This window comes from Anopheles funestus, chromosome 2RL (genome assembly GCF_943734845.2).
Source record: "Anopheles funestus chromosome 2RL, idAnoFuneDA-416_04, whole genome shotgun sequence".
NCBI classification, from domain to species: Eukaryota; Metazoa; Arthropoda; class Insecta; order Diptera; family Culicidae; genus Anopheles; species Anopheles funestus.
Genome location: NC_064598.1, coordinates 46,393,227 through 46,418,359, shown reverse-complemented (window position 1 = coordinate 46,418,359; position 25,133 = coordinate 46,393,227). Strand labels below are relative to the sequence as shown.

Here is a 25,133-nt window from a genome sequence, read left to right as displayed (position 1 = left end):
TCGTATAACAGGAATGAAGCTAGGTAAGATTGAAAACGAACTTCAACTACACAAAACTTCATTACATGTTTGTGTACACGAAAGTGCCCATCTACTTCAGATAAGAAGACGAAAGAAAAGCCTTCTCGTTTGCAGTCGGTTGATGGACAATGTGTATCTTTTTCAACCTGTCGTCGAGTTCCGGTTGGGAAGATTTCGTCGTTTTATTAATTATTCCGGAACCACCGATCCCGCCACCACTAGTTGATACGGATGACAAGGTGGAAGAGGCCGATCCGGAGGCAGATGCTGAGACAGACAGGGATGATGCCGATAATGACGATGTTGATGAGGATGACGACGTACACGACGATGAAGTAGATGTTAAGCATTTGACCGATGGCAACATTGAGTGTGCAAGCTTTGGTTGCATTTTAGGCTTTTGCTGGTGATAGCGATGATCACCGCTCTTAGCGGCAAGGAAAGTGGAAGGGTGATAGGAGCTATAGGAGGACACAGTGGCACTTGGTTGGGACGGTAAAGGAACCACATTCGGAGTGGCCTTATCCTCGCGTAGAGCAGACGGTGGTAAAGGCAGCTGGCTGCGGCGTTGACGCCCATACTCACCATGGCTGGGTTGATCTTGTGTGCTGACCGATGGGCTCGTGCTAAGCGAGCTGATCGTGTTGGCTGTGTTGGTGCTTTCGTCCGAGGTTCGCTTGAAGAAGTTATGTTGCAAGGCATAGTACGGTGTAACCCGTGTCTTCGGGTCGTAGTCCAGCATTCTTAGGATGAGGTCCTTAAACTTAAGATAGTCCGATACGCTGTGTCCCGGCTCGCCGTGCCGTCTGCCACCCGGGCCGCCCGTCTCGACGCCCAGTATGTCGTGCAGCTTGCGCGAACCGGGCGGTTTGTATTTTCGCTGGTTTTGCGTCTTCCGCAGCACGTAGCTACCGTCCGACGGGAGCTTTTCGAAGAATTTGCGTGTTTTGTGCGCCTGGTCGAGAATGTGCTTTGGCGGCATACCGAGCACCTCCACGATCCGGTTGATCTGGTCGGCTTCATTCGAGCCGGAGAACAATGGCTCACCGGTGTGCATCTCGACGAGGATGCAGCCGAGCGACCACATATCGATTGCTAAATCGTACGGTATCCCCAGCAGTACTTCTGGCGATCGATAGAAGCGTGATTGTATGTACTGATATATCTGCAAGACAGAGTTTGATAATATGCCAGGTTAGTATAGAGCCGATTCACATTTCGATACAATACTTACCCGCTGTCCCAACTGACAGGAGCTGCCGAAATCCACTATCTTAATTGCTGATCGTTTTGGATTACAAAGTAGTATATTTTCAGGTTTCAAATCACAGTGTATGATATTTAATTCTGGAAAAGACGGAAACACCATCGATTATTAATTTCTCCTGTAAGCAAGACGCGTGTATAAACGTGCGTTGATCATCAAGAAGCAAGAGCTATATTGAGTTGATTTTGTATAAATTATGCTTGATGAGCCAGAGTGAAGCATGTCTAGTACATTAGATGGCTAATACATGTATTATATAATTTAAGTGAACATATAGAGTAAGTATGTTAGGAAAATTCGTAAATTTGGTTATATTTCATTCTCTCTAGGCTTGTGGTTTCAAGAATATCTAGTACAAATTTCACAAAAGTGATGGAATTTTGTTTATAGTGCATTCATATCTTATCCTTTTAGTTTTCTATTTTTGTTTGACTCTGAGTGAATTGATAGTTAACGTAGAGATTTGAAACTCATTCTTGATTTGTATCCCTTCAAGTGAATGGCATCATTTAACTCATTTTCATTGCAGGATGCAAAATTCCAAAATTTACTTTGATTTTCTAGCTTATAATTATATATTTCCAACTCAAGCAATATACAAACAATAATTAGTATATACTACCGGTAATGTCCGGCGGTTCAACTTACCTGGTGTACTTAAAAATAATAACGCCGTACATAATTGCTGGGCAAACTTTTTCGTCAGGTTCAGTGATACGCCGCGGAAGTTTGTATTGCGCAGTAGATCGAATAAATTATAGGATAACAGTTCGAATACTAAACATAGATGATTTCGCCACATAAAGTGTCGTTTTAGCTTAACTGTAATGGCAAAGAAAAAGGGACGGTTCCATCCATTAGTATGCGTTTCCTTCCTTTTTCCACACTTCCGGGATAGTGACAAATCGTTCCATGTCAAACGGAACAACGATATAAACGAATGCTTACCGATATAGTACTTATTTTCCACATCGGCCCGGTTCATCATTTCTAGCAGCTTGACCTCGATTTGTGCTTGATTTAGGAAGGGTTTCTTGTTTTTGATGATTTTGATCGCCACCTGACAGCGTTCCTCGTGGTCAAACGCTTTCACCACCTGTCCGAAGCTTCCCTTGCCTGTGTAGAACGTTCCAGTGAAGAGTGATACGTTAATGAACGGTGAGCAGAAAGGTGAAACGTGAGAAATGTGCCATTCTTACCGATCAGCGAATCGATCTCATATCGATCGAGAAACTTCTCGCCATTCTTAATGATATAGTCATGATTCTCGTCATCGTAGCCATCGTTGTACAGCTTCCGTTCCTTTTTGTGGGACGTATCCTCACCCTGGGTCTGTTGAGCTCTCCGCTTCTTTTTGGCATAGTAAACCTGTGGCATGGGAAGAAGAAGCAGAAAAAATAATTAAACGTCACATTAGCGCATCGGATTCTAACACGCCTGTTTGCGGCATTTGAAGAGAAGATTTTCTTCGGCCTTTTTTCCCCCTTCATTTTCCTCATAATTCTGATGTCTCTTTTCGTCGGTGCATATTGTTAAGCTGGTGGGGATAAGAGATTTCCTACACCACCCGGTATACATCTTTTGCTACCTTCCGCTACCATTAGGCGCCAGCATCATGTATAGCGCAGTGTACAAGATGGCATCGTGTGGCTGCCACCGTCACCGGCACCGCATCATCACCAATACCGCCCGCGCGCATTCCACTGCAGACTGCAGCACTTTGTGTCGGCGGTACGTTTGTGGACAAGTTTCGCTCACACAAGTCTCCGATTCTTTCGCCTGTCACTTGCATTATGTTGCCGAGCGAGAACAAAAGAATGTTGCAGCAAATCGTGCGCTGCCCCGTCAACGTTGATGATGAGGAACGGGAGTGGTAAGAGCAACATTCCGTACCCGAAGGAACGAGCCAAAGCCATCACATCCCAGACATTCCCGAATGATTCCTCGAGGGCACGTACAGAGTACCGGAGAAAGAGCAAACTCGTTCCAGTGAATGTACCAGGGGCTAGAAAAGCGATCAGTTAGGTTTTGGGTTAGAAGGCTCACTGGTTCGGGATGTGTGTATGTGTGGGAGAATCACAAAAAAAATTTGCCAAAAAATACAATCATGAACAGCTCTAGGCGACCCATTATTGTGTCTTTGTGCATTTTTCATAACAACAAATATAACGAAAGTAGAAATAATGATAAGAAAACTCTCTAATCTGGGTATGGGCACAGTAAACAGCTGAGTGAATTGTGCGGACAAAAAACTTAATACATTTTGGATTAGACATCGCTGAAACAACTGGATGAAAAACAAAATTTCAACTCCAATACCTCGATGTCGTTTGTGTTGGGAGTAAAGGCAATAATTTTTTTTTGAAATTAATATATTATTCTGTTTTGGTATGCAAGATAAAAAGTAAAATTTAATTGAACAAAAACCAGTTTTTCATCACTATCTAAAATGAGTTTTTCGTAATTATCAAAAACAGAAAACTATTAATTATTATTAATTATTGCTGAAGTTAAAGCATCATAACATTGTACAAAGTAAAGTTGATTCTTTTTCAAACAATAAATAACTCATCAACCAACTGGTCAAGTTTCATCACCGCAAAGCATGAAGCGATGAAGAAATGCTTATAAAAGGGCTATCAATACAACTACTATCTGAAGGGAAAACATACAGCAAAACCTTCTTAGGTATCCACCCGACTAGACGAATGCAGGAACACATTCACTGGCGCTAAAATGCACACATGCACACCGGAAGAGACACCATCATCATGTCGGGCAACACACGTAAAGGGGTATGATGCGAATAACTGAACGATCAAAATCTCTCCCATCAACGGCAAACTGTCTGTGCTGAGTGTCCTTTTTCTCTGGCGTCTCTCTTTCGTCGAGAGAATAATCTCTCACTTCTTGCTCTATTCATTCGTCTGGATAGATGATTATTCTTCCCGAAGAATAGTCATACCAGGATACGATTAATCACCATCTACAGACCGACCTTCAACCCCATCTCGTCTTAACTCGTCTATTTCCCAATGCTGTACAAGCGTCCAATGCTCCCGTCGATCGACTCTCGCACAATCGCGAGACATTGCACTCTCAGCAGACATCATACAGACGAAACTAACCAAGCCCTAGCTATACATTTTCTTGCGTGAAAAACGCACTCATACTAACACACACGCACACAGCACGTATGTCCCGTAGGACTTTTCGACCACGATAAGAGCGTGGTTTGTCGAAATGGTTGTGGAACGTAGCGGAACGTTGGCATCGGGCAACGTGCGTCTTTCTGACCTTCCCTAACCTATTTCTCGCGCAGGCTGTCGCACGGACAGGGAACATTACCTCCGTCGCGACAACCACTTCAGCTACACTGTTCTCTTTTTCTCTCTCGCTCTCTCTTTCTCTCTCTCTCTTTTCGTCCATCTCGCTATCCCCGAGAGCGCCTGGAATGGCGACCGGGAACCCATACCAAAAGCGGGAAACGATGCGTGTGCACTGGTGTGCGTTACCCATATATACAGTGTAATATCAGGTGCCACCTGATAAAAGCAAGTGCGCTCTCGCACACACAACGACAGATGATCCCTTTCGTCCACTAATTCCCTCCTCTCACCCTTCTCTGGCGGAAAGAAAGCAAAGAGAAATGAAGTGGAGGAGGAGGAGAAGGAGGAGAGAGAGTGGTTGTGATGTGGGGAGGCTAGACAGTGCCACCCTAAACCTGGGAAAAATCAACCAACAGACGGTTGGGATTGGATGGATGGATGGATGGAAATTGTCTGTGACAGCTTTTCTAGCCGACGGAAGCAAAGGAAAAAGCGTCTGTCGCGATGAGTGCAAATGAACGTCAACATAGTAATAATATAGGCAGCATCTCCGTATGTTAGAAAAAAAAAATCTGCATCCCTTTTTTCCTAGCTCGATTTTTCTCTCTTTTAACCGGATGATGGTTCCGGATGATGAAAAAAAAACGATTTCAAAATACAATATAAAAAAACAGTTCGACACAAATCCATACATGGAGAAGTTTTTAAGATTAGCAACACTGCTGCTAAACGTGTTTCTCGCTATATCGATATCAATTTTCTCGCTGTCATATATACATAAGTTTATATGTACATTTTCATCCTTCATCTTAAACGCGACGCAGCTGAAGCTGACTGTCATAAATCATCGATCGTCCGACTGCAGCAGCGTCTCATCTGTGAGATCTGCTGCATCGTGTCAGCTGCGTGTGCCACCGTCTGCACACCCTGTATAACGCTCCATTACCCTCCTTCTGCTACACGGTCCACCCCACAATGGTGGAGATGAATCTAGGATGCTTTAGCATCACCACCACTGAGAAACTATTCGCATACAGCGTGTACGGTCAAATGTACCGTTGTGGTAGTGCATTTACCGACACACAGTCATACTGTTAGTGCACCAAGCAGAAGGTGTTTGCTACTTTTGCGATGTTAGAGTTGGTATACTTTGACTGTAGTGAAAAAAAAACCCCCCGATAATGAGCAATAACTCACCGACACAAAAGTTGGCATATAGTCACATTAAGTTCCTCATATATTATATGCAATTTTGTTTTGTTTCTAGTTTGCTTTTTTCTTCTATATTAGACAATTTTAATAAAAGTCCCTTTAATAAAATAAAATACAAAAAATAAATAAAAACTTCTCAGTTATAGAAAAGTTTTTTTAATAAAGAATATACTAGATGGAGACGCCTGGTTGTTCAGAGAGTGCACCATTTCCTGCAACGCAAACAACCATTTGATTGTCTTTTCCATCGTTGCATCGACCACGACATTAAAACGGATAAACACCATCTTTCCTAACCACCATATTTCGTTGCGCCAGCATGCATCTAGCATTCGGAATCGGGCAGCAAAAATTGTACCACCAACAGGAAAATTCATCAAACATACCGATGGAAAAACCGTCGACCAACAGCAGCACCAGAGTCGGTTTGTGCAGACACACAGATACGACTACGAGCCATCGACAGGAAAATGGAGCCCCCGAAATGGGAGATTCGTACCATTGAGTCACAGGCACCACTACCAACACACAACCCGTTTGGAAGGAGGGTAAGGGGAGGGCGACAGACGGAAAGGAAAGGCAATGCGTTGTGATGCGGCTCCGAAGCGTCGGACAACCGGTATTGTGCCGACCGAGTGGATTGGAATGGTGGAAAAATTGAAAAGAAGACAAAACTTAGGATGGAAGCAAAACATAAAGAGAGAAGGCGAGAGCGAGAGAGAGAGAGACGACAAAGAGGGAGAGATAGATTGATGGAACGAGAATGCAGTGAACAACGGGAGTGAATGAAAAGGAAGACAACAACAAGAAAGAAAAAAAAGAATGAGGAAAATTCCGACGATGGCACTTACACCACACGCGGACTTTCCCTAGAGCGCCACCAACGAAGCGACACGAGGTACACGAACGCGCGGAACCAGCAGCGACACACAACGACAGACGCGTCCACCCTTATATGTGCGCTGATGCTTGTTGGCTGATGATGCTGCCCTGCTGCTGCTGCTGCTGTTGCTGTCGGGTCGGAAGAAAATCGATATCGTGTGCACACGTTTGCTTTGGAGCGGCCAACAGCTAGCCAACGTCGCACACTGCAAAAGCAAAACGCGCAATACCCACAACTGGAGACAACTGGGGTTGTGTGTGATTGTGAAGTCGACATAATTTTGATACGTATTTTGTCAAAAAAAAATCTTATATCCAAATCACTATAAAAATGCAAAGTATAACAAATATTTGTTAACAAAAAATCATACAGAAAAATAAAATTTAACAAATGGAGACGCCTGGTGTTCCTGCACATTAACGCGATACACAATATAACTTTCTTCCCAATTATCCGTTTTGCAGTAAAAAAAGGTAAAAACACAACAAACATTTCACCCTTTCACCGGGTTACTTATGATAACGACTGTTTGACCACAAGTGGTCAATTCGAAAGCTGAGAGTCGAGAAATAAGTCATGAATTAAATGGAACGGAATAAAACAGCTTGGCAACCAACAGTGGAATCACCAGCGGAAAGTGGTAAAGTAACGTACCGAATGGAATGAGAACCCCACTAGTCAATGCTAACAAATAATCTGCCACAGAGAGGCAGAAACATAACCGTACGAAGGCGAAGAGACAGGAAGGCTGACAGTGCCGAAGAGGGAGACAATATTTGGCCCTATTATAAAGCATCCTTGAGCTTCTCATTAACTCACAGTTTTCTCGCATTGTTCCCTGTGCACCTACCATCCCTTTGGCTCATCTACCATTGTTTGATGAAGTATTCAGTAATGAACGAGACGGTCGATTGGAGCAATAGTACTCTGCCGAAAGGGGGTTACACTACCATCTGGATGTGGTGCGATAGATCTGCAGTTAATATTACTACGTCTCCGTATGATAGATGCCGCTTCGATTGCTTTCTCGACACAGGGGCAAGAGATTGTCTGGGGCGCCGGCTCTGATCAGTGTTCTTTTTTTTTGTTACCTACAATATCCTATTTTTACTGTTTCGACGTCAGCTGCTGGCCAATGGCCAGGAACAAGTGCTGTTGCGATCGTATCTGTTTCATTCGGGTGTTGTTTCTTTTTACTGTTTCGTTGTTGTTTCCTTTGCTCGGTGCATACAACCAGCATCGGGCTGCTGATTGCTTGGTGGGCTGATGAAAAGGTTCATTGACCGCATGCAATACCGTGCAATCACATAAAGCGTTTTTTATGCTTGATACACGTTCTGTAGTATCGTCTTATGTCAAATGGAATCGATTCTTTTTTTTCATTCATGGTCTGTTTTTTTTTACAAAATGTACGTTAATTTTTACGTATTAAATTCATGAAACACTTAAAGTGACATAAAAGAAAACAATAAAACAGACATATCTGTCACTTCCACTAATTCATATTAACAATTCTCTGAATACTCCCGGATAAGTGTCAAACGGATGGTGTCGGCACATGAAATTTACGAAGAAAAAAAAACTTGGGACACCAGTCCCGGCACAGCTCTCTCCTGCGCTCCCGTAGTTCGGCCCCAACTGCTGCCAAACGTCATGACGAAATGTGAAAGAATTTACATTAAAATTCCAATAATGAAAGGTTCGCGCACCCACCGTACCGATTCACCCGAAAGCTGGAAAGGGGGAAGTTTTGGAGGACGGGACTGGGATGGAACTGAAACTAAAACCGAAGCAGGCGAGAAGCAGTACAAAACGCGAGCTCGCACGCCGTTCGAATTTCAATTTCTTTCGCCGTCACTTTGTGGTAATAAATCGTACGCGAAGAATGTCCGGATTGGGTTAACTTCTGTTGGTGCGAGCTGTTCAACTGTCCGCATACATAGATCGGGCTGTAACTACAAAAAAGCCCCTCCTCCACGGCAGGTTCGAGGACACAAGGACGCACTCGCTAATATCCCGAAGGATATGCGAAACGGACAAACGAGAAACTCCGTTCAAAAGCAATATCTATCCGCTTACTTAACCATTCATTGCTGTTGCATTTACATACATTGGAAAGATGTACATTTAAAACTGTCAAATAGTATTATTTATCAAATCTAACGAAACAAAACCATCAACACATACACAAAAAAACAAAAGGCATAAAAAATGGTTGTCAAATTTCTACTAGCAATTTGTGCACAATCGAAACAATTAACATCTCGATGGACGGAACATGTGTTTAAAAAGACAGAAAAATCCTTGCTCTAAGTATCGATCGCTAGTACTTCAAAATAATTGCATCCGTAAGAGATTTCTACAGCTGCTTCATCTTGCATGGAATCCACTTATCCCTTCTATTTCAATCTATGTCCTCCCTATTATTTTGATAGTAGAGTAGTACTACTCAACGACAATGTGATTTCAAATCTTTTTAAATACTTCCGTTGAATATATGAACAGAAGGAACATCAATAACTGGTTCTGTTAACATTAATCTAATCTGTAATTTTTATACAAAATTTTTCCGTATCACATCCTACAAAAAATACTCAATTTATCCTTGAAAAAACCTTTTCTTCCGAATATTTTCCTTGGAATTGCCAAGCTGGTCAGCGATTTTTAAATGTACTCTTTCTAGCAAATTTCTTCGTCAGACTGTTTTATTCGATCCTGAGTTTTACGTCCGAAAAGTCAACTATTAATGCACTGTGATTTAAACCTTTTTTATGACCTTATGCTTTGAAGATGACTTCAAGATAACATTTATATAACATAGATATAACATTTATTTATACCATGATGCATGTCCAGTCAATTCAATACTAAGCTGAACATTAAATTAAAAGAAAATACCGGGTAAATTCGAGGCAATGTAAGGGTATATGAATCAGATTTGCATAACTGAGTTTTTTTCCTAAATAGAAACTACCCTATGGCAAATAGTGGCAAACCACTATTAATTAAAAGCAATTTTTTTATGATTTCGGTACATTCGTTTTCAATACAAATGGATCAATAAAACTATTTAAATTTTATTGTGAAAAAAAAGCAAAAAAAAGACACTGGTTCGAAACGTTAACTAGGGTTTCGAGTATGAGTTTTATTTTATTATGATCATCTACTTGAATAGAGGGTTCGAAAGATAGGTAGTTATGGTTGTTCCTATAGCGATTCTTTCACATAAAAAGATTAGATAATAACATTTCCCTTTGCGATCTTCTGTACCTTACAAAATTCTGATGCATCTCTTCACTTCACTAAAAAGATCCGTACTTTAAAAAAAAGCAACCACCAATAACAACAACATTTAAAGGAATACATCCGTTGTTCCTTCACATCTCATCATCCCGAGACACGGTATCCGAAAAGGGCGAAAATAATGGTCCGATTTGGTTCGATTGCTGCTCGATACGGTTCGTCTTCGTTACGTCTTGCGCTTTTACCGGGATATTTTGTTGGCAGGTCGAGAGGTTCCGTTCGGCCATCAGTTTCATGGGCTCCAGTCGGCCTGAAGTGAACTTGAAGGAATTCAAACAGATGACCGAATCGCAACCACTCGACAACTTTTTCTCGTCCTTTCCTTCGGCCCCGTCCAAGGTTTTTCTGTCACCTACTGTTCCTCGTCCCGAACCGCGCACGTATCGTCCGAGTACCGGAATTATTCTGCACGCCAATTTAGCAGAATGGTGGCCGTCCTCCAGCTGGTAGCTGGCGCCAGCAAACTCTGCCCCTTACAAAGCTGCAGTGAATGTTTGCCGGTATCGTCAAGTGGTGAGAGTAGAGTTTCCTCTTACTCATCATCGGCACCAAAACCATCGGCGACCGTAGGTTTTCGGTCGTCCAACTGAACAACATTTTCTTGGTCAACATGCACACAGACACACACTTACATATATTTAAATGTGGTACGTGCCAGAACGTTGGCTCCACTGAGGTGGACTAGACACACAGCGAGGATGCGAATGGATAGTATGACAGGACATTATTATAATTCAATTAACAATGACCACCAGCACCGCGACGCATTCTTTCCAGTGCGGTGTGATAAGGCACGTAGAATAGACAAGCATATATTAAAAATTAGTACAGCTTTCCCGCGATCGACTGACGGAACTTGGTGAGCAAATAGGCCGTAACTTGGAACGACGTTGAAGTCCGTCGTTACTGTTAATCTGTTATCCGTATCCGCCTTGGGCTATGTTATCACGAATTGATGCCCTGATCGAGTATATTGTTTTCAATTGCAACAGCATCATCCATGTGTTTACCCACCTCGTTTATATGTTTGTAGGTTTTGATCAGGTCGACGCTCAACTTTCGCAGGGGTGCCGTAGCTGGATCTCGAAAAAGCACCGGTATCCGGGCTTCCATCGCCCGAATATCGGTCGATGATGTGGGGCTTATCGAACGCTGGAAACGAAAAAAAAAGGAAAGCGAATGTAATCGGTTTAAAATCGATGATTTTTGTGACATCATCATTGACGGTTTCTCACCTGGTGTATATCACGATGTACGGCAGGTAAATGTTCTTCTGTAACCAGTCTTCCGTAGAGCGGCGCATGATGCCTTTGCCGCGTTGAGTCAGGAACATTTCCGGATGCAAACTGTGCAGCCACTGTTGAGAGACAATAACAAATAAAAAACATTAGTATTAGGAATAATTTAAGTAACATATTGTTATCATTAAACTGGTAGAAAAGTGTCTCTATTTCAAATCACGTGTCTCCATTGACACGAAAGACTTTAGATACCCAATCACAGGAACTCAGAAACCAACTAAAATATATAAACACACTACAAAGACTGTTTCGACATGCATTGAACACGCATAAGAAAGAGAAATACATACAAAACGTGCTCAAGAGATCCCAACACATCGAACATCCGAACATTAGCATGGAACTCGCTTTTTTCCCTCCAAAAATCGCGACCGGCTAAAGAACCAGGCGAACATAACGACGACACAACAGCCGAATAATTGAGCCGGAAATAAGGTTAACGAACTTCTTCGCTGTGCCGTTCGTTCTTTCATTCTTTCGGCGTACAGGTGCGTCAGCATCGAAAAAGCTCCACACGATCGTTACGTTCAAGCTGTGTGCCTCCGGTTTTACAGCGTGTGTGAGAGCGTTGAGAGCTGTAGTTTTTGGGGAGATTCATTGCATTTCCTACTTTTTTGCTCTTTTTGTCGTTTTTTATTTCGCTCGTTCTCTTTCTTTATATTAAAACTTGATTTAATACGTGTGACTTTTTAAAGTACCATTAAAGTTTCAGGTTCACAACTTACTTTTGCTTTTTTTAGCGGTAAACAAATACATTGAAACCTCATTTTTAGAAGGATTTTGAACAATGCTTTAATGCGTGTGTATTTGTACCTTGTGTTTTTAATCTTTTTATAACGCAGCCGGCCCGAACAGACACAACATTCCGGCCGGAAGTAATATTAAAATAAAATCCTACCCTACCGTAATAATCTGTCTCTCTATCTTTCTCGCATGAGAGCGGCCAGCACGATAGACAATATTATTCATTTTTGATCGCTCGCTCCACGGAATTCACACGGGTTAGCTTGCTGGTAGTTACTCGCGATCAATGAATCGCGAGATAGACGTAGCATGATCTCCACTTTAAAAACGCTCTCTTTCATCTCACCCTTATTTAGTTGCGTGAGAGATATATCTCGCATACAAGGTGTTCCCAACGACCTTTGAGCACTCCTGGTCGGAGCGATTTTATATTTATAATTCCACTGTTGCTAACGAGGCAACAACTGTATACAACATTACAACTTTATTTTCTTTAAGCTCGAAGTTTGAGTTCCAATTTCACAAAAGGTTATCTTTATGTTTTGATGAATAAAAAATTAATAAAAAGATCTTTACGAAATTTGAGTTCTGCTCCTCATTATTTGCCTCTAGACGGTTTACATTCAATACTTTCTTCCAGTCTATTCCAATACATCACGTCATGTCAAAATAAAGTTGCCTGAAGGTGTCAGGACACATTTCTTTTAGATTAGATTTTTATGCAAGTCTTATGCAGCCGGATGAAATGCTTTTTGCCGTTGCGTCGACAAAATCCATCGTTTTCGATGATGAGAATGATGATGATGATGATGAAGCACAACCTTCCTGCAACTCTACAAACGAATATCGGTGGGCTTCGTTCGCCACTCTCCACAACTGCACACTCATACAAAGTCTTCTTTCCGATAGGCGCAGATGTAACTTTAGATTGATGTTGAGACCACCCCAACGATTCGGAGGGTCGCCCAATACTTTCTTAGGGCTAAATTAGGCCGGAAATGGAGCAGCTGTTGTGGCCAATTTCGCTAATCATATAAGATCCAAACTCTATCGATCGAACCTTCTCAACGTCAAACTGATCCAAAAAAAAAACATAAAACCTTCGACTATACTGAAAATGGTTTCTTGTTTTTTTTTTTTGGTAGCCTTTTCCTGGGGTCCGTATCTTTCCGGAGAAGTTGAAAAAAAAAGATCAAGACAACCCATCCCTTTTGCAACCGTTGAAGGTGGCATCCAACAAGAATGAAGGTTGGTAACTTCACACTGAGCGCCAGATGTCCGTCCGGACAACACGCGTCGGAAACGGTTTCTTAAGATTTCACCGACAATGTTACGCAGATGGACGAATATCATATTACCAAACCGAATCGGAAAGTATTTAATTGAACGACCATGACCAGAATCCTTCTCGGTACGTGTAACTCTAGCATATCCATCCGGTAGCATATGTGTCGATTAAGCGTTATGCGTATCTACAAATCGATGTCAATGTCTCAATGTCTTCATCTTCTTCGGAAGGAAAGGTTAAAGAAAGATGAAGTTTACTGAAAAATATTAAACTTCTTAAAGATAGGTAAACATTTTCCTACTGTATACACCGGCTGCGAGACAAAGTCAATATGAGGGCCGCAAGTTTTAAAGGGTAACGCGATGTATCATCACTCGCATGCCCATACTAACAACCCACCTCCATCATGTGCGCTATTGCAGTTGTCTGTGCAGTTGCAGTTTCATCTCCGGGTCGACCGAGTCACCACCAGACTGCTGCTGCTGCTGCATCATTATTCATCCGTCATCCCTCTCGAGGTGGTTTCGGCAAACTCATGGTCTGCCCGTCATTTCGCGCCGACCGTTGGATACCGGGGGCTTCAAGGCAAACCGGTTCCGGGGAATTTCCTTCCCGTACATACATCTCTCTCTCTCTCTCTCACACACACACACACACAAACACACACACACACATCCGTGAGCAAGACGGTATACGGTTCCGAGGGCACATTATGCATCACGATCACCAAAATGGTATGCAGAGAAATAGAAATTCCAGGCAGAGTAACGCAACAAAAACTGCTCAGCATACAGTAACTCTCCACGGACAAAGAACAAAGAGGGAGTTTTGTTGGAAACTCCACACCGTTCAACATTAATCGGATTTGAAGGGTTAGAAGGTGTGAGGTTAGTGAGACTTCCAACGGTCATTGCTTTCTTTACATGAGAATTCGTTTCTCTCGTTTTTGGGTTTCACTTCTTTTTTTTTATGTATCTTTGGCGCGAACATACTCTCGATTGACTATTTGGGGATTTTGAATGTTGCGAATTCACGCCGACACAACCGACATGAGGACATTATAGCGGGCTTTTTTTTAGAAACCAGTGCGAATGACACCGATCAGTCTTTCGATCGTAGACTAACTGCTTCATCTATAAGATTGGCCCAAAAGGTGGTTTTTTTTCATTGCAAGCAGTTTCTTATGCTGATGAAGGTAAATTTGCAAAAGGCTACCAATAGTACTCGTCATCAAGGTGTCAAAATAGAGAGAACAGAGAGAGAGAGAGATGAAAAGAAACAACCCACACATTGTCTACCACGGCCGACGCCCATGCTAAAAGAGCACTAAATGCATCAGATCACCAACGGCAGATTTTGCACCGGAGGGCATTTGTATAAGTTTAGAAGTAGCAGCCCATGCACGAACCGGACATCTCAGTCGGCTTAAGGTCTCCTCGAAGCCAAATTACAAAAAAAAGGCCGCCCACCAAACGCAATGGCGGTGTGCGGTGTTGTGCGCTCTATTTTTAGCGTATTACAACACTTCCCTCCACCCCGGGTTTCGACATGTTGGTTTAAACTGCACACCTACACACTGTTGTGGTTTCGTCATGCCGATTACCAACCAAAGTTTGTGAACTTATAATAACAATTGTCCGTTTGCACATTTCACAAGCGACAAATATGATGCAAAAGTTTACTTTAAAATAATATTAATATTCTAAACTACATTCGATAAAAGTTTAATAATCTCCCGACTTTACAGCAGACAAAAAATATGCTTACAACAAAACAAACATTAGAGTAAATTCACTAACGAAAAAATGTAAAATTAGCCTCCCAAAATCGAAAAGCGAAAATACACGATCCCGCACACAAGGGTGCGTAGGAGGATTAGCAAAGCTATAAATAAAAACCGTGACCGAGAGCAAAGTACGACAAGTTAACATAGAAAGCAGTTGATCACTTTTGCTGGCTGGCGCACTTTAACTCTCTCCCCGCTGGGCATCCTCACTGTCACAAATAAATAAGTGATTGTTGCAAAATACGTTTGATCTGTCCAGTTAGTTGTCGTTTAATGTGGTAAACAATCTCGTAAAAAGCTTTTTTCTGTAATGTGATTTACAAATTAAACACTTCAATAAATTTGCTAAAGCCATTTCAAAATTGTATATAAATCTTATTGAAAAAGAATAATAAGATTTGCATTTTGCCATTTTGACTACGAGTTACGATTGCATAAAACTAAAAAATCGTCTTTTTCAGCTTTTGTTATTGCTTAAATGTGTCCATAAAAAAATTTTATTCGACGGCAGTAAATTAGTTCCTAATATTAATAAGGTCATCCAGAAAGTATCTACTTATTTTTGAATGGAATTTAAACAGAGAAACACCATTAACCACTTTTGCATGTAATATGTCAAATCAACTTTAGAACTGTCATTCAAAACCAGCCCGAATAATTCAACATCCGGATAAACGATGAATATCATATCTTCATAATTCCTTTAATTAATTCCAAGTACAACGGCATTATAATTTTATCGATGTAAATTTGTACTTTAAAAAAATTTATGCATAAATAAAATGTGTATTGTCGATAAACTGTTTAATGTGATTTTCAACAGTTTGTTCAGTGACATTTGATTTCCGCCACGATAAGTTGGTTCCAGTTGCACAGCAGACAACTAATCGCATAAAATTCTCAAACCGTAGCTTAATCTGTCAGTTGACAGTAAAAATCGGTGTGAAAATGACACGTGAAAGGACATCAATAGATCAAAATATTCACATCACAAAATTAGGCTATTTGCTGAATAAAAATGTAAAAATCCACCAATGCAAATAAGCAATCAAATGCTTTAAAGGTTGAAATGTAAAACAGTAGAGAAAAATAACCAGTTGCGAGGTGCTGTTTAAGTACTGGCGCACACACATACACACACATGAAAGCACATTTTTCCCTTGCATCAACAAAACTGACCTACGAAACCGTACCGTGAGTGGCACACCGGCGGTTTATTACTGCATTGCCTTGCGCTCGTTATTTCGATTTCAGGCTTAGCGTTACAAATTGTGTGACAAACCATTATCATATTTTTTTTATCAGGTCGAATCACAAAACAACCGAAAAAAAGCTCACGAAAGTTACTTTACCTAAAATAAAGTCATAGGAAACGCATTCTACACAAACAAATTAACAATAAATGTTGTTAAAAAAACGAATCAAAGAAGGCTTTTTCAATTAATATTTACAAAACCCAAAAAAATAATATTAACAAAATAATAGTTACAAATGTTGTAGACCAACGTGACGAAGAAACATTTTCAAAAAAAAAGAAAGATGGCAACCTTTCAAAGCTTTTCTAATATCATCAAACGCATTAGCTAGCACGCGTCCCTCACAGTACATATGGTCGGGTGGAAAAACATGTGCAATGAATTTTCTTTTCAACAGATCATGTGTCTTAGAGTTTATGAAATAAACACCCACAATCGAAAAATGTAACTCGTTGCCTGTGTGGTGCCACATTGCAAGATCATCGAAATAGACAATGCATACATATTTGTGTTCGTATTTGTTCCCCCAACGAATGTCCCAATTGTGTTTAAGCATAGCTTTTTTCTACACACAACCCCCTCCTTACCGGATTAACCCCACCGGGTGTAAAACCCTTTCCCCGAAAGGTTGATGGTTGCATATGAAGTCACAGGTTCAAAAATAGACCCATAATTCATTCTCATTTTTCATTTGCGTGCGAACGAACGAAACCAATGGCGAAACCAACAGCCTGATGACCTCCAGACTAAGGGAAATTGGAAAGAAGGGTAGTTACGGGAAAAAATATTTTCCATTTCCGCAACACAACAAATGCTCGTACAGTCAATTATTCTGCCGGAGAACATTTTCCCTCCAGCTCGGTGCTATATATTTTACTTGTTATTTTAAAGAAATCGATTGATTGAAAAATTGAATTGAAAATTGAAAAATATATATTTGTGATTGAAAGCAATAAATGCTTCTTGGAACACGGAAAAGATGCAGGATGAATCAACAGCGTAAATTCCAATGAGAAGATGAAAAGTAGTGACAAAAAAATAATAATCCTCAATCGCGTATTTATGTGATGCTTTGCCAAGAAATGATTCATTTCTTGAAATTCTGCACACGACAGTCACGGGGATTTCACGAATGCAATAATTTCGATTTACTTCGAGCCACAATTCTCATTCGATTCCGAGTACCAAACGCAACACTGCAAGCATTTCCACACGAACAGACTGCAGGAAAAAAAACTATTTGCCCTAACAACAAACGTGTAGGTTTACACCCCCATTTACACCCCAAAACAAACCCCGTAAGCTCACGTGGGTAGGACAAACTGTTACCTTTCCGTTTCGTTTCGTGAAGATGGTGACTGCTGGTGGCGATTATCGGTGTTCAACTTTGATCTCGCCCGTTCGGAAGTCGTTCTTCGCCCAAACAAACGCCCGCAGAGATGATTTACTGACTTCTTCAACGATTGCGTCGATTGCACACGGAAGGTGTTGCCATCCATCGACCGTGTGTTGCACACATCAGACACTCTTTATCTGGTCTCATCTCACACAAATACGATGGAGTGCAAAAAGTTCAAATATTATAAAATAATAAACTTTTCAATTTTATTAACTTCAGTCATGGGCATCTGTAAACAAACTGTAAATATTGTCCTCCTTTTTTATAGACATCTGTTGCATAGTATTTTTTATTTGAAGAAATAAACGAAATTGCATTAAGCGTCTCGAAATTCAGCCCTCGATAAAAAGCAAACCCCCACAAAAGGAAAAACGTGCGTCGCAAGCTTTTGCACTACTTAGCGAAGCCTAAGATTTCATTTTCTCCCACGCTTATCGCCTGGCAGCACACCTACGCCCACGCTGCATTAACCACGTTTTGCCCATCTCCCACAACGCCGACCGAAGGCCAATGTCAGCAGCTTCTGCATTCTCAATTAGGGATGAAAGCAAAACAAACGGTGTGTTATTTAAAGGTGTGCGCCAGAAGCCAAGATGAAATCAGCACCAAAAAGAAAATCCGTGGGATTTCCGTATAAGCTTTTTTTTGCCGTCAGTGGGTTGACTCACGCGTAGGTGAGACACCTTTTTTGGCTTTCACTGCAGTACACGAAGGTTGTGTTTTTTGAAGAGGAAAATGGCATTTGTTGCTATTTACGAACTTTACGAAGGTAAGCTGTGAAACTGCGACACAATTGACCGCAACATATGGTATTGACACTAAAATGAACGCATTTACAATCGATTTAATGCTTCTGACACGAGCTTTTACCTAATTATGTTATTTCTTTCTACATCAGATCTAAATATTCAACATTCTCACGCAACAAACACATGGACTACACGACATGAAACTTGATAAAGAAAGAAAGCGTCGCAACAAAGTGCAGCAAAGAGTGAATGGAAAAAGATAAATTGACATGACAGACAAACTTCCGCCCAAGACACGGTACCAAATAAGATGAAGACTATCCAAAGCACACGAAAACCCCTCGCGCGCGCGCACACACACACGACGGAATCTTCGAGACACGAATGTAATTCAATCAAGTATTTCCGGTTCTTCGGTTTCTTTATCCGTCTAGACAAGAGCACACGGGACAAAAAAGGTGAATCCCAGCGCCTGGTGCTAGAGCCAAGGGAGGGACATCTCACGTCCCGCTCGACGATCGTCATCTTACTGGCCAACGTCATGCATCAACGAGCAAAACGCAAACCAAGGACAATCATCCAGAAATAATTTACCACGATATCTCTCTCTTTCTCTCTTTATATATCCATTATTCTCTTAGTCAGAGACAAGAGGAGTTCCTTTTATGTATGTATGACATACCAACAGCTTCTTTGGTTCAAATTGGTGAACAAAACTGCTTCCAATACAATAACCAAGTAAAATAATTGTAGAACAAAAGTTTTCCATTCTCATTTCCTTGTTGGGGTCAGAGTTGGGTCCAACTTAATGAACGAGAATTGAGCAGTAGAAGTTCGAACAAAAAACTGAGAAGCTTTTATTGCTTTTCTGTCATATTTTTTCCAATATCTCCCAAATCTCAACAAACTGAGAGATAATCTACAGGAAAGATATTCGCAAACTTCAATGTTACTAATATTTCATCTATCGCGAATTAATTATCAGTATCGGTTTATGATACTTGTGTAAACGAGAGTAATTTTGAGGTCCACAGCTTTCATTAAACTTACAGCCCAACATTTTCTTGAATGCCCAAAAATAAAGTTCTTGCTAAATTTGCCCATTTCTTCCTTCACCAATCCTAAGAAACCGCGCGCAACGATGATGACGACAATCCAGCGTGTCTCGTCTAACGACAGACGGGACCAGTTTCCATCCGTAATACAAATCACCACTGCAAAACCGTCTTCAATCTTGTTCCCAAAATCAGGCGAGAAAATCTAAAAATGAACATTAAATCGAATCCGCCAGACAGTAGCAACGACGAGCGTTAACCAAACGGACTGTAGCTCGGATGCGAACCCCCCGGCGAGGGATGTTACAGGGGGCGGGAGAAACAACTTCACAACTTTGAGCAATCCTTTTTCATCATCCCTCAAACATACAGCCCCCGTTTGCCTTCTTCCATCCCCTGTGTTCCATTAAACAAATTCTCCATCTGGTGTTGGAAGAAGCGTATTCTACTTCAACGATTTGTTCTTCTTTATCATCCGTACAAAAATCCAATGACCTCTCAGCGAGACAGTTTTTTTTCGTAACGTTCACCTCACTCTCTCACTAGACTTTACCAGACTAACCCGAAACGACCCTTCCGGCCACTTTGCTCCCATTCCCGCGAAAATACCTTGGATGGGATGGCCAGACGGAAAAACAATACAATCACAACCCGAGACGCCGTCGAAGATAAAGTTAATGTTGTACACGTTGCAGTCCACCAGTATTCTCCTGCAGCACACCGTCTAACCGAGAAACGTTTTTGGTATCGCAATCGGATAGAAGATCCTGACCCAAAAGCGATACGGACGAAAAAGATCACCCAAGGAAAACATGAAGAAGAACATCTCAACATTTTCCCCCTTGGCACAACTTGATTTCCCATCGCCCCAGACAGTGGAGTAGTAAAAAAAAACTCACAAACGAGGGGCAAAACGATCGAATGGTGGTCGCTCCAAAAATGGAGGACTTGGACGACTCGGTTACTCTTTTCCCACCAACACACACTCACACAAGGTACGATACAGGGGCAACACCACAATTTTACTTGCAGCTAATTTGCATCCCAAAATTCTAACCTTTTGGCCCTTTCGCCTCCTCCCCACAATAGTCGACCGGCCATCATCCAAACCAGCGTGGAGACGAAAGACGAAGACATCGTCACCGTCGGGTTTTGCCCGTCGAAACCGACTTTACTGCTGGTTTGGCTGGCAAATAATCACGTCGCAAATATCCTACTTTACTGCAACGATATCATTCTCCATTAGAACCTCCGCATGAGCGTGAATGTAACGTTTTAGACGGGTTTCGGCATTGGAATGGGCAAGAGAGTTCGTCATACTGATATAACTACCCGCCGTACATAATGGTAATCATGCGGTATATAATGACGATCATAACCATCCGGAGCAGTGCTGTTAATCGAAACGGCATTCGATGCGATTTGCAACGATATAAAATGGACTTAAACATATCTGTTTGTCCTCGGTATAGAAATTCATCTTGGGAATATACTAGACATAATGTACTTTCTAATAATTCTCAACAAAACGCTTTATTTTTCCCAATTTCACGTACCCTTATTGAGCTATTGTCGTTCCCTTTTTTGTTGATAAATAAAATTAAATTATCAAAAAAGAAAAAAACATCCTTTTCTCTCGGCACACTAACGCCTAGCTATCAAACTGAAACGACCCCCATGATCCAGACACCATAACGACCGAGGACACCTCGGGAGGTCCTTATTATGGTGCTCTCGTTTAGCCCATAAAACAACTTCTTAATGTAGCGTGCGCTTGGTGTACTGCAATAGGGGTGTTTGCAGACGCTGAAATCGGGGTCACCATAAGCACGATTCCAAGCGAATTCACGATCTTTCCATTACTCCGATGTTAAATTGCACACGAACAGTGGACAACAGTCAGTGTTGTACTTTTTTGGTTTTTTTTCTGCTCCTTTCTCTGGCGTTATACACACCGGGTAGACAGATAGCTAGATTATTTACTACGCGTAATATGGATTGTGAAGGGTCTTAAAAACAGAAAGCTATAACATAATGGCTGAGATAGTATTCTTATGCTGATGGGGAACCCTCTTTATCATGATCCTTAAATCGTGTGTGCAGTTGCAAACTGCCGCTAAAGGAGAGTCAGAACGGTGTAAAAGAAATAATCAGTTCCTGGGGGGATGTGACCCCACGTAAAGCATATTTCATGAACAACTTTTATTAAACTCTATTAAGAAATTTTACAACTTCATTTGAAGCAGTGGCTTCAAGTCAAAGTTTCAAGGCTTTTCGACTAAAACACTGACTGTTTACCAATCAAAACAAACTGACCTAATGAGCTTGACAGTTAACAGAAGCTTGAGCTTAATGTCAAACACTTGCTTGAAAAGTGTCAAAATAAAAGAGTTTTTAATGCCAATTAATAGAATTTAACGTCTGACAAAATAAAGCTCATGTCAAATCAAACAAATCATATCAGAGTCTGAAGAATTTCTGTAAGATTTTAAATTGTCCATCGAAGACACTGTCCAATTTCTTTTTTTTAAACCTATAGAATTGTAAATAGTAGCATGAATGTACTACAAAAACTCTTTTCAATCGTTCATTTTAAATCTTCTTTTTTTGGCAAACTTTTAACCCATTTAGAGCAACCCATCTTCACCTACCGTGCCCAGAATAATTCGAGCGACGAAAGTCAACGAACTGCAACCCACGTTCTTCAATCGTTCATTGATCTAAGAACGGTGGCTCATCAAACAAATAAAAAAAATCCCCAAAATAAACAACTACCACAAACCGATGGTTCGATTTCTACCAAAAAACTTGCCGTTCTGTTATATTCTTGTACATTGTTCCCCACACAGTGCGTTGTTTTGTTCCCTTCAGGAACGTAACCTGTTGCTCCCAGGCACCCTACGACATTACATTACAGACACGCACAATCCCATACTCACCGTAATCGTCCTTCGTTGACCAGGATTGCGTTAGTGTCGACGAGGAAATGTAGCACAGTGCACTGGTCATTTTGGGGTAGTAGCGATTTAAATTTCTTCGAACTTTTTACTGCTTTTTTTGCACTTTTTATATTCCTCTTTTTTCTCTAACGAGCTGGTGAAAGAAATGTAGCTAATTTACGGTGCACAAGATGTAGTGTAGAATAAAACCAAAAAACAAAAACCTTCTCACAATTATCAACGAATTTTGCCCAAAACGCTAGCGGATCTTTGATTGAGATCAAAGACAATCCCCAACAACCACACCACAGGACACGCACAGAGGCTAGCAGCAGATGTTTGTGAGTAGGGTGTGTATTTTGAGCCAGGAAATGAATGCCAAATCGTGCTGTTGCCGAGGAGCATATCGACTAACTCGAAAGACAACCTACCCGCCCCTATACAATCACCCTCGTTTTTTCTTCCCTTATAAACACACACACACACTCGCGATACTGTTGCCGAGCTTCTATTATTATCGCCAATTCCCGTGCGACAGTGGCGCGTATACGTAAGAGCGACGAGCAAAGCTAAGTAAGCGCCCGTGACGCACTTCCTCTTCTGCTATCTTGCTAGTTTAGGTTCTTCCTACACCAAACCACCACCCAGTGTGGCGGGTAGTGTGGTAACGCGAGCGATCGCGAATGTTTGGCACCATAACGAAGCATATGTATACCCCGAAAAGAGCATGATTCCCACCACCTACTTGGGAAATGGGGAAAAGAAACAAAAATAACACGACCTACACTACTTAGTCACAGCACTTGTCTCGGCCGTACGCAACAAACACTGGAATGTATTAAACTAGAGCTGGTTAGCATGGCTTAAATCATCCGGCATATGAACATTCACCATGGAGAAGTTGCCTGATGCTTTGTATTTTAAGTTACATTTTATTTTTACCATCTTTCACTCTCGATAGCACGCACCAAAAAAAAAAACTACCGTAGACACATGCCGAACGTGTTGCGTGCGTTCAATTACTTTGCTAAACACGATCGAACGCTCACCAAGGAACAAAAGTAAGGTTATGCAATCTGCATGACTGCCGTACGCGGTTAAGTAATGGTGACAATATGTCACTCAAACTTCAAGAACTCTACACATCTCACCAAGTTTTGATATTTCTGTCAAGAATGCTAGAGAATTCTCCACAATTCTACACAGTTCCAAGAATTCTACACAATTCTTCACAGTTTTCTTCCAAGTCGCAGTATTTCTTACACAGAATTTTAAACAGTTTACCAAGTTCTAGTATATCTGAGCAGAATTTTTCACAGAATACCTCGTAATGTACTATGCTGGATTTCCAGAGCTTTAAAATTATACTTTCACAGTATGTTTGATCACCTCAAGAAATTCAATCACTTTAATCGACGACACTTTAACAACTCGCAAAGCTGTCGAATAAATATTTTACACGCCGCAGGACAACAAACAACAGCCCTTAGTACTGCAAAACAACGGAAGGTAAGGATCCGAGAGTTGGGTATGCTCGGTCCGCTCGGTCGAAGACGCGAACAGACACTAAAGTGGTTTACACAAAATCAGACAACCCAACAAGCCCGGGTTGCGGGCAACAAACAAGGGAAATGAAGATGGAGCGAGAGAAGAAAAAAACGCATCTCCGTCGATTCTTGGCAGTCCAAGACAAGACCGGTACACGCTGGTGCAGGTATGTATGTGTACGGATGACGTGATTCCCTTTACCATACTTGATGCGCACTCAATCGGTTCTATCCGTGTGAGGCGCTGTATCGTCGCTGCTGTTATAGTTAATGCAACAAGCAACATATACATGCTGCGCGTTCGTGATCTCGCGTTTGTGCACGCGATCTTACCCGAGAGCGGTTGTCACAAAGCAGCACCGAAGGACGGACGACATTCTTGACGCGCTTTCTTTTAACGGCCGCCAACGCTTGGCCAACAATCAATTGCGATCGTTTGGCACCCTGTCCCCGCTTCGATCGTCATTCGCACCAATCTCACACGACACATAGCAGCAAGCGATCAAACAAAAGAAGACTTGAAAAAAAAACATCTTCTACGGAGGCAACAGAACAGCAAGTGCCATCGTGCCATCCTCCCACAAGCGCAGAAACGCTCTTGAACTGCGTGTCTGCTTTTGTTTCATCACTGGAGGTGTGTGTTGAGTCATACCGCTGTCTGTCATGTCTTGGCGAGATGATGATCATTATGAGTACAGGAAGTTGCAACGTTCGTTAGAGGATCTTGTTTTGATCTCGCGCGTCAAACGGCGAGAGGTACGCAAACTCATCAGTCATCATCGGGTCCCATTAGCCATTACGATATTTTCGAACGTCCTTCGAAGTTCACTCCCACCGCTATTTACAAAAGCGTACACAAAGGTGGAAAAATTATAAAACTATAAAGTACAGGAAAAGAATAAAGTAATAAAGATTGCTATCAGTAAGAACAATTTCACTTCACTAAAATATAAAGAAAATACAAAGAAAATATGAATATATGGAAAATAAAGGAACTGAGAAAGTAAGAAAACAAAGGAAACAATTAAAAAAATAAAACTAAAATAAATGTTTT

General features: G+C 41.4%; 1 protein-coding gene across 6 annotated transcripts in view; it reads right to left on the bottom strand.

Annotated features, from left to right (window-relative positions):
- The window catches only part of LOC125765399 (serine/threonine-protein kinase minibrain), a 54,671-nt gene that overhangs the window by 10,846 nt on the left and 18,692 nt on the right, over positions 1-25,133 (bottom strand). For all 6 annotated transcript variants that reach the window (XM_049430454.1, XM_049430458.1, XM_049430456.1 and 3 more), the window contains 7 exons: positions 11,251-11,372; positions 11,030-11,167; positions 2,488-2,656; positions 2,237-2,404; positions 1,937-2,110; positions 1,256-1,368; positions 607-1,186 (listed from right to left, as the gene is read on the bottom strand). In XM_049430454.1, the coding sequence (XP_049286411.1) occupies positions 607-1,186; positions 1,256-1,368; positions 1,937-2,110; positions 2,237-2,404; positions 2,488-2,656; positions 11,030-11,167; positions 11,251-11,372 (1,464 nt within the window). The remainder of the gene's footprint in view (positions 1-606; positions 1,187-1,255; positions 1,369-1,936; positions 2,111-2,236; positions 2,405-2,487; positions 2,657-11,029; positions 11,168-11,250; positions 11,373-25,133) is intronic.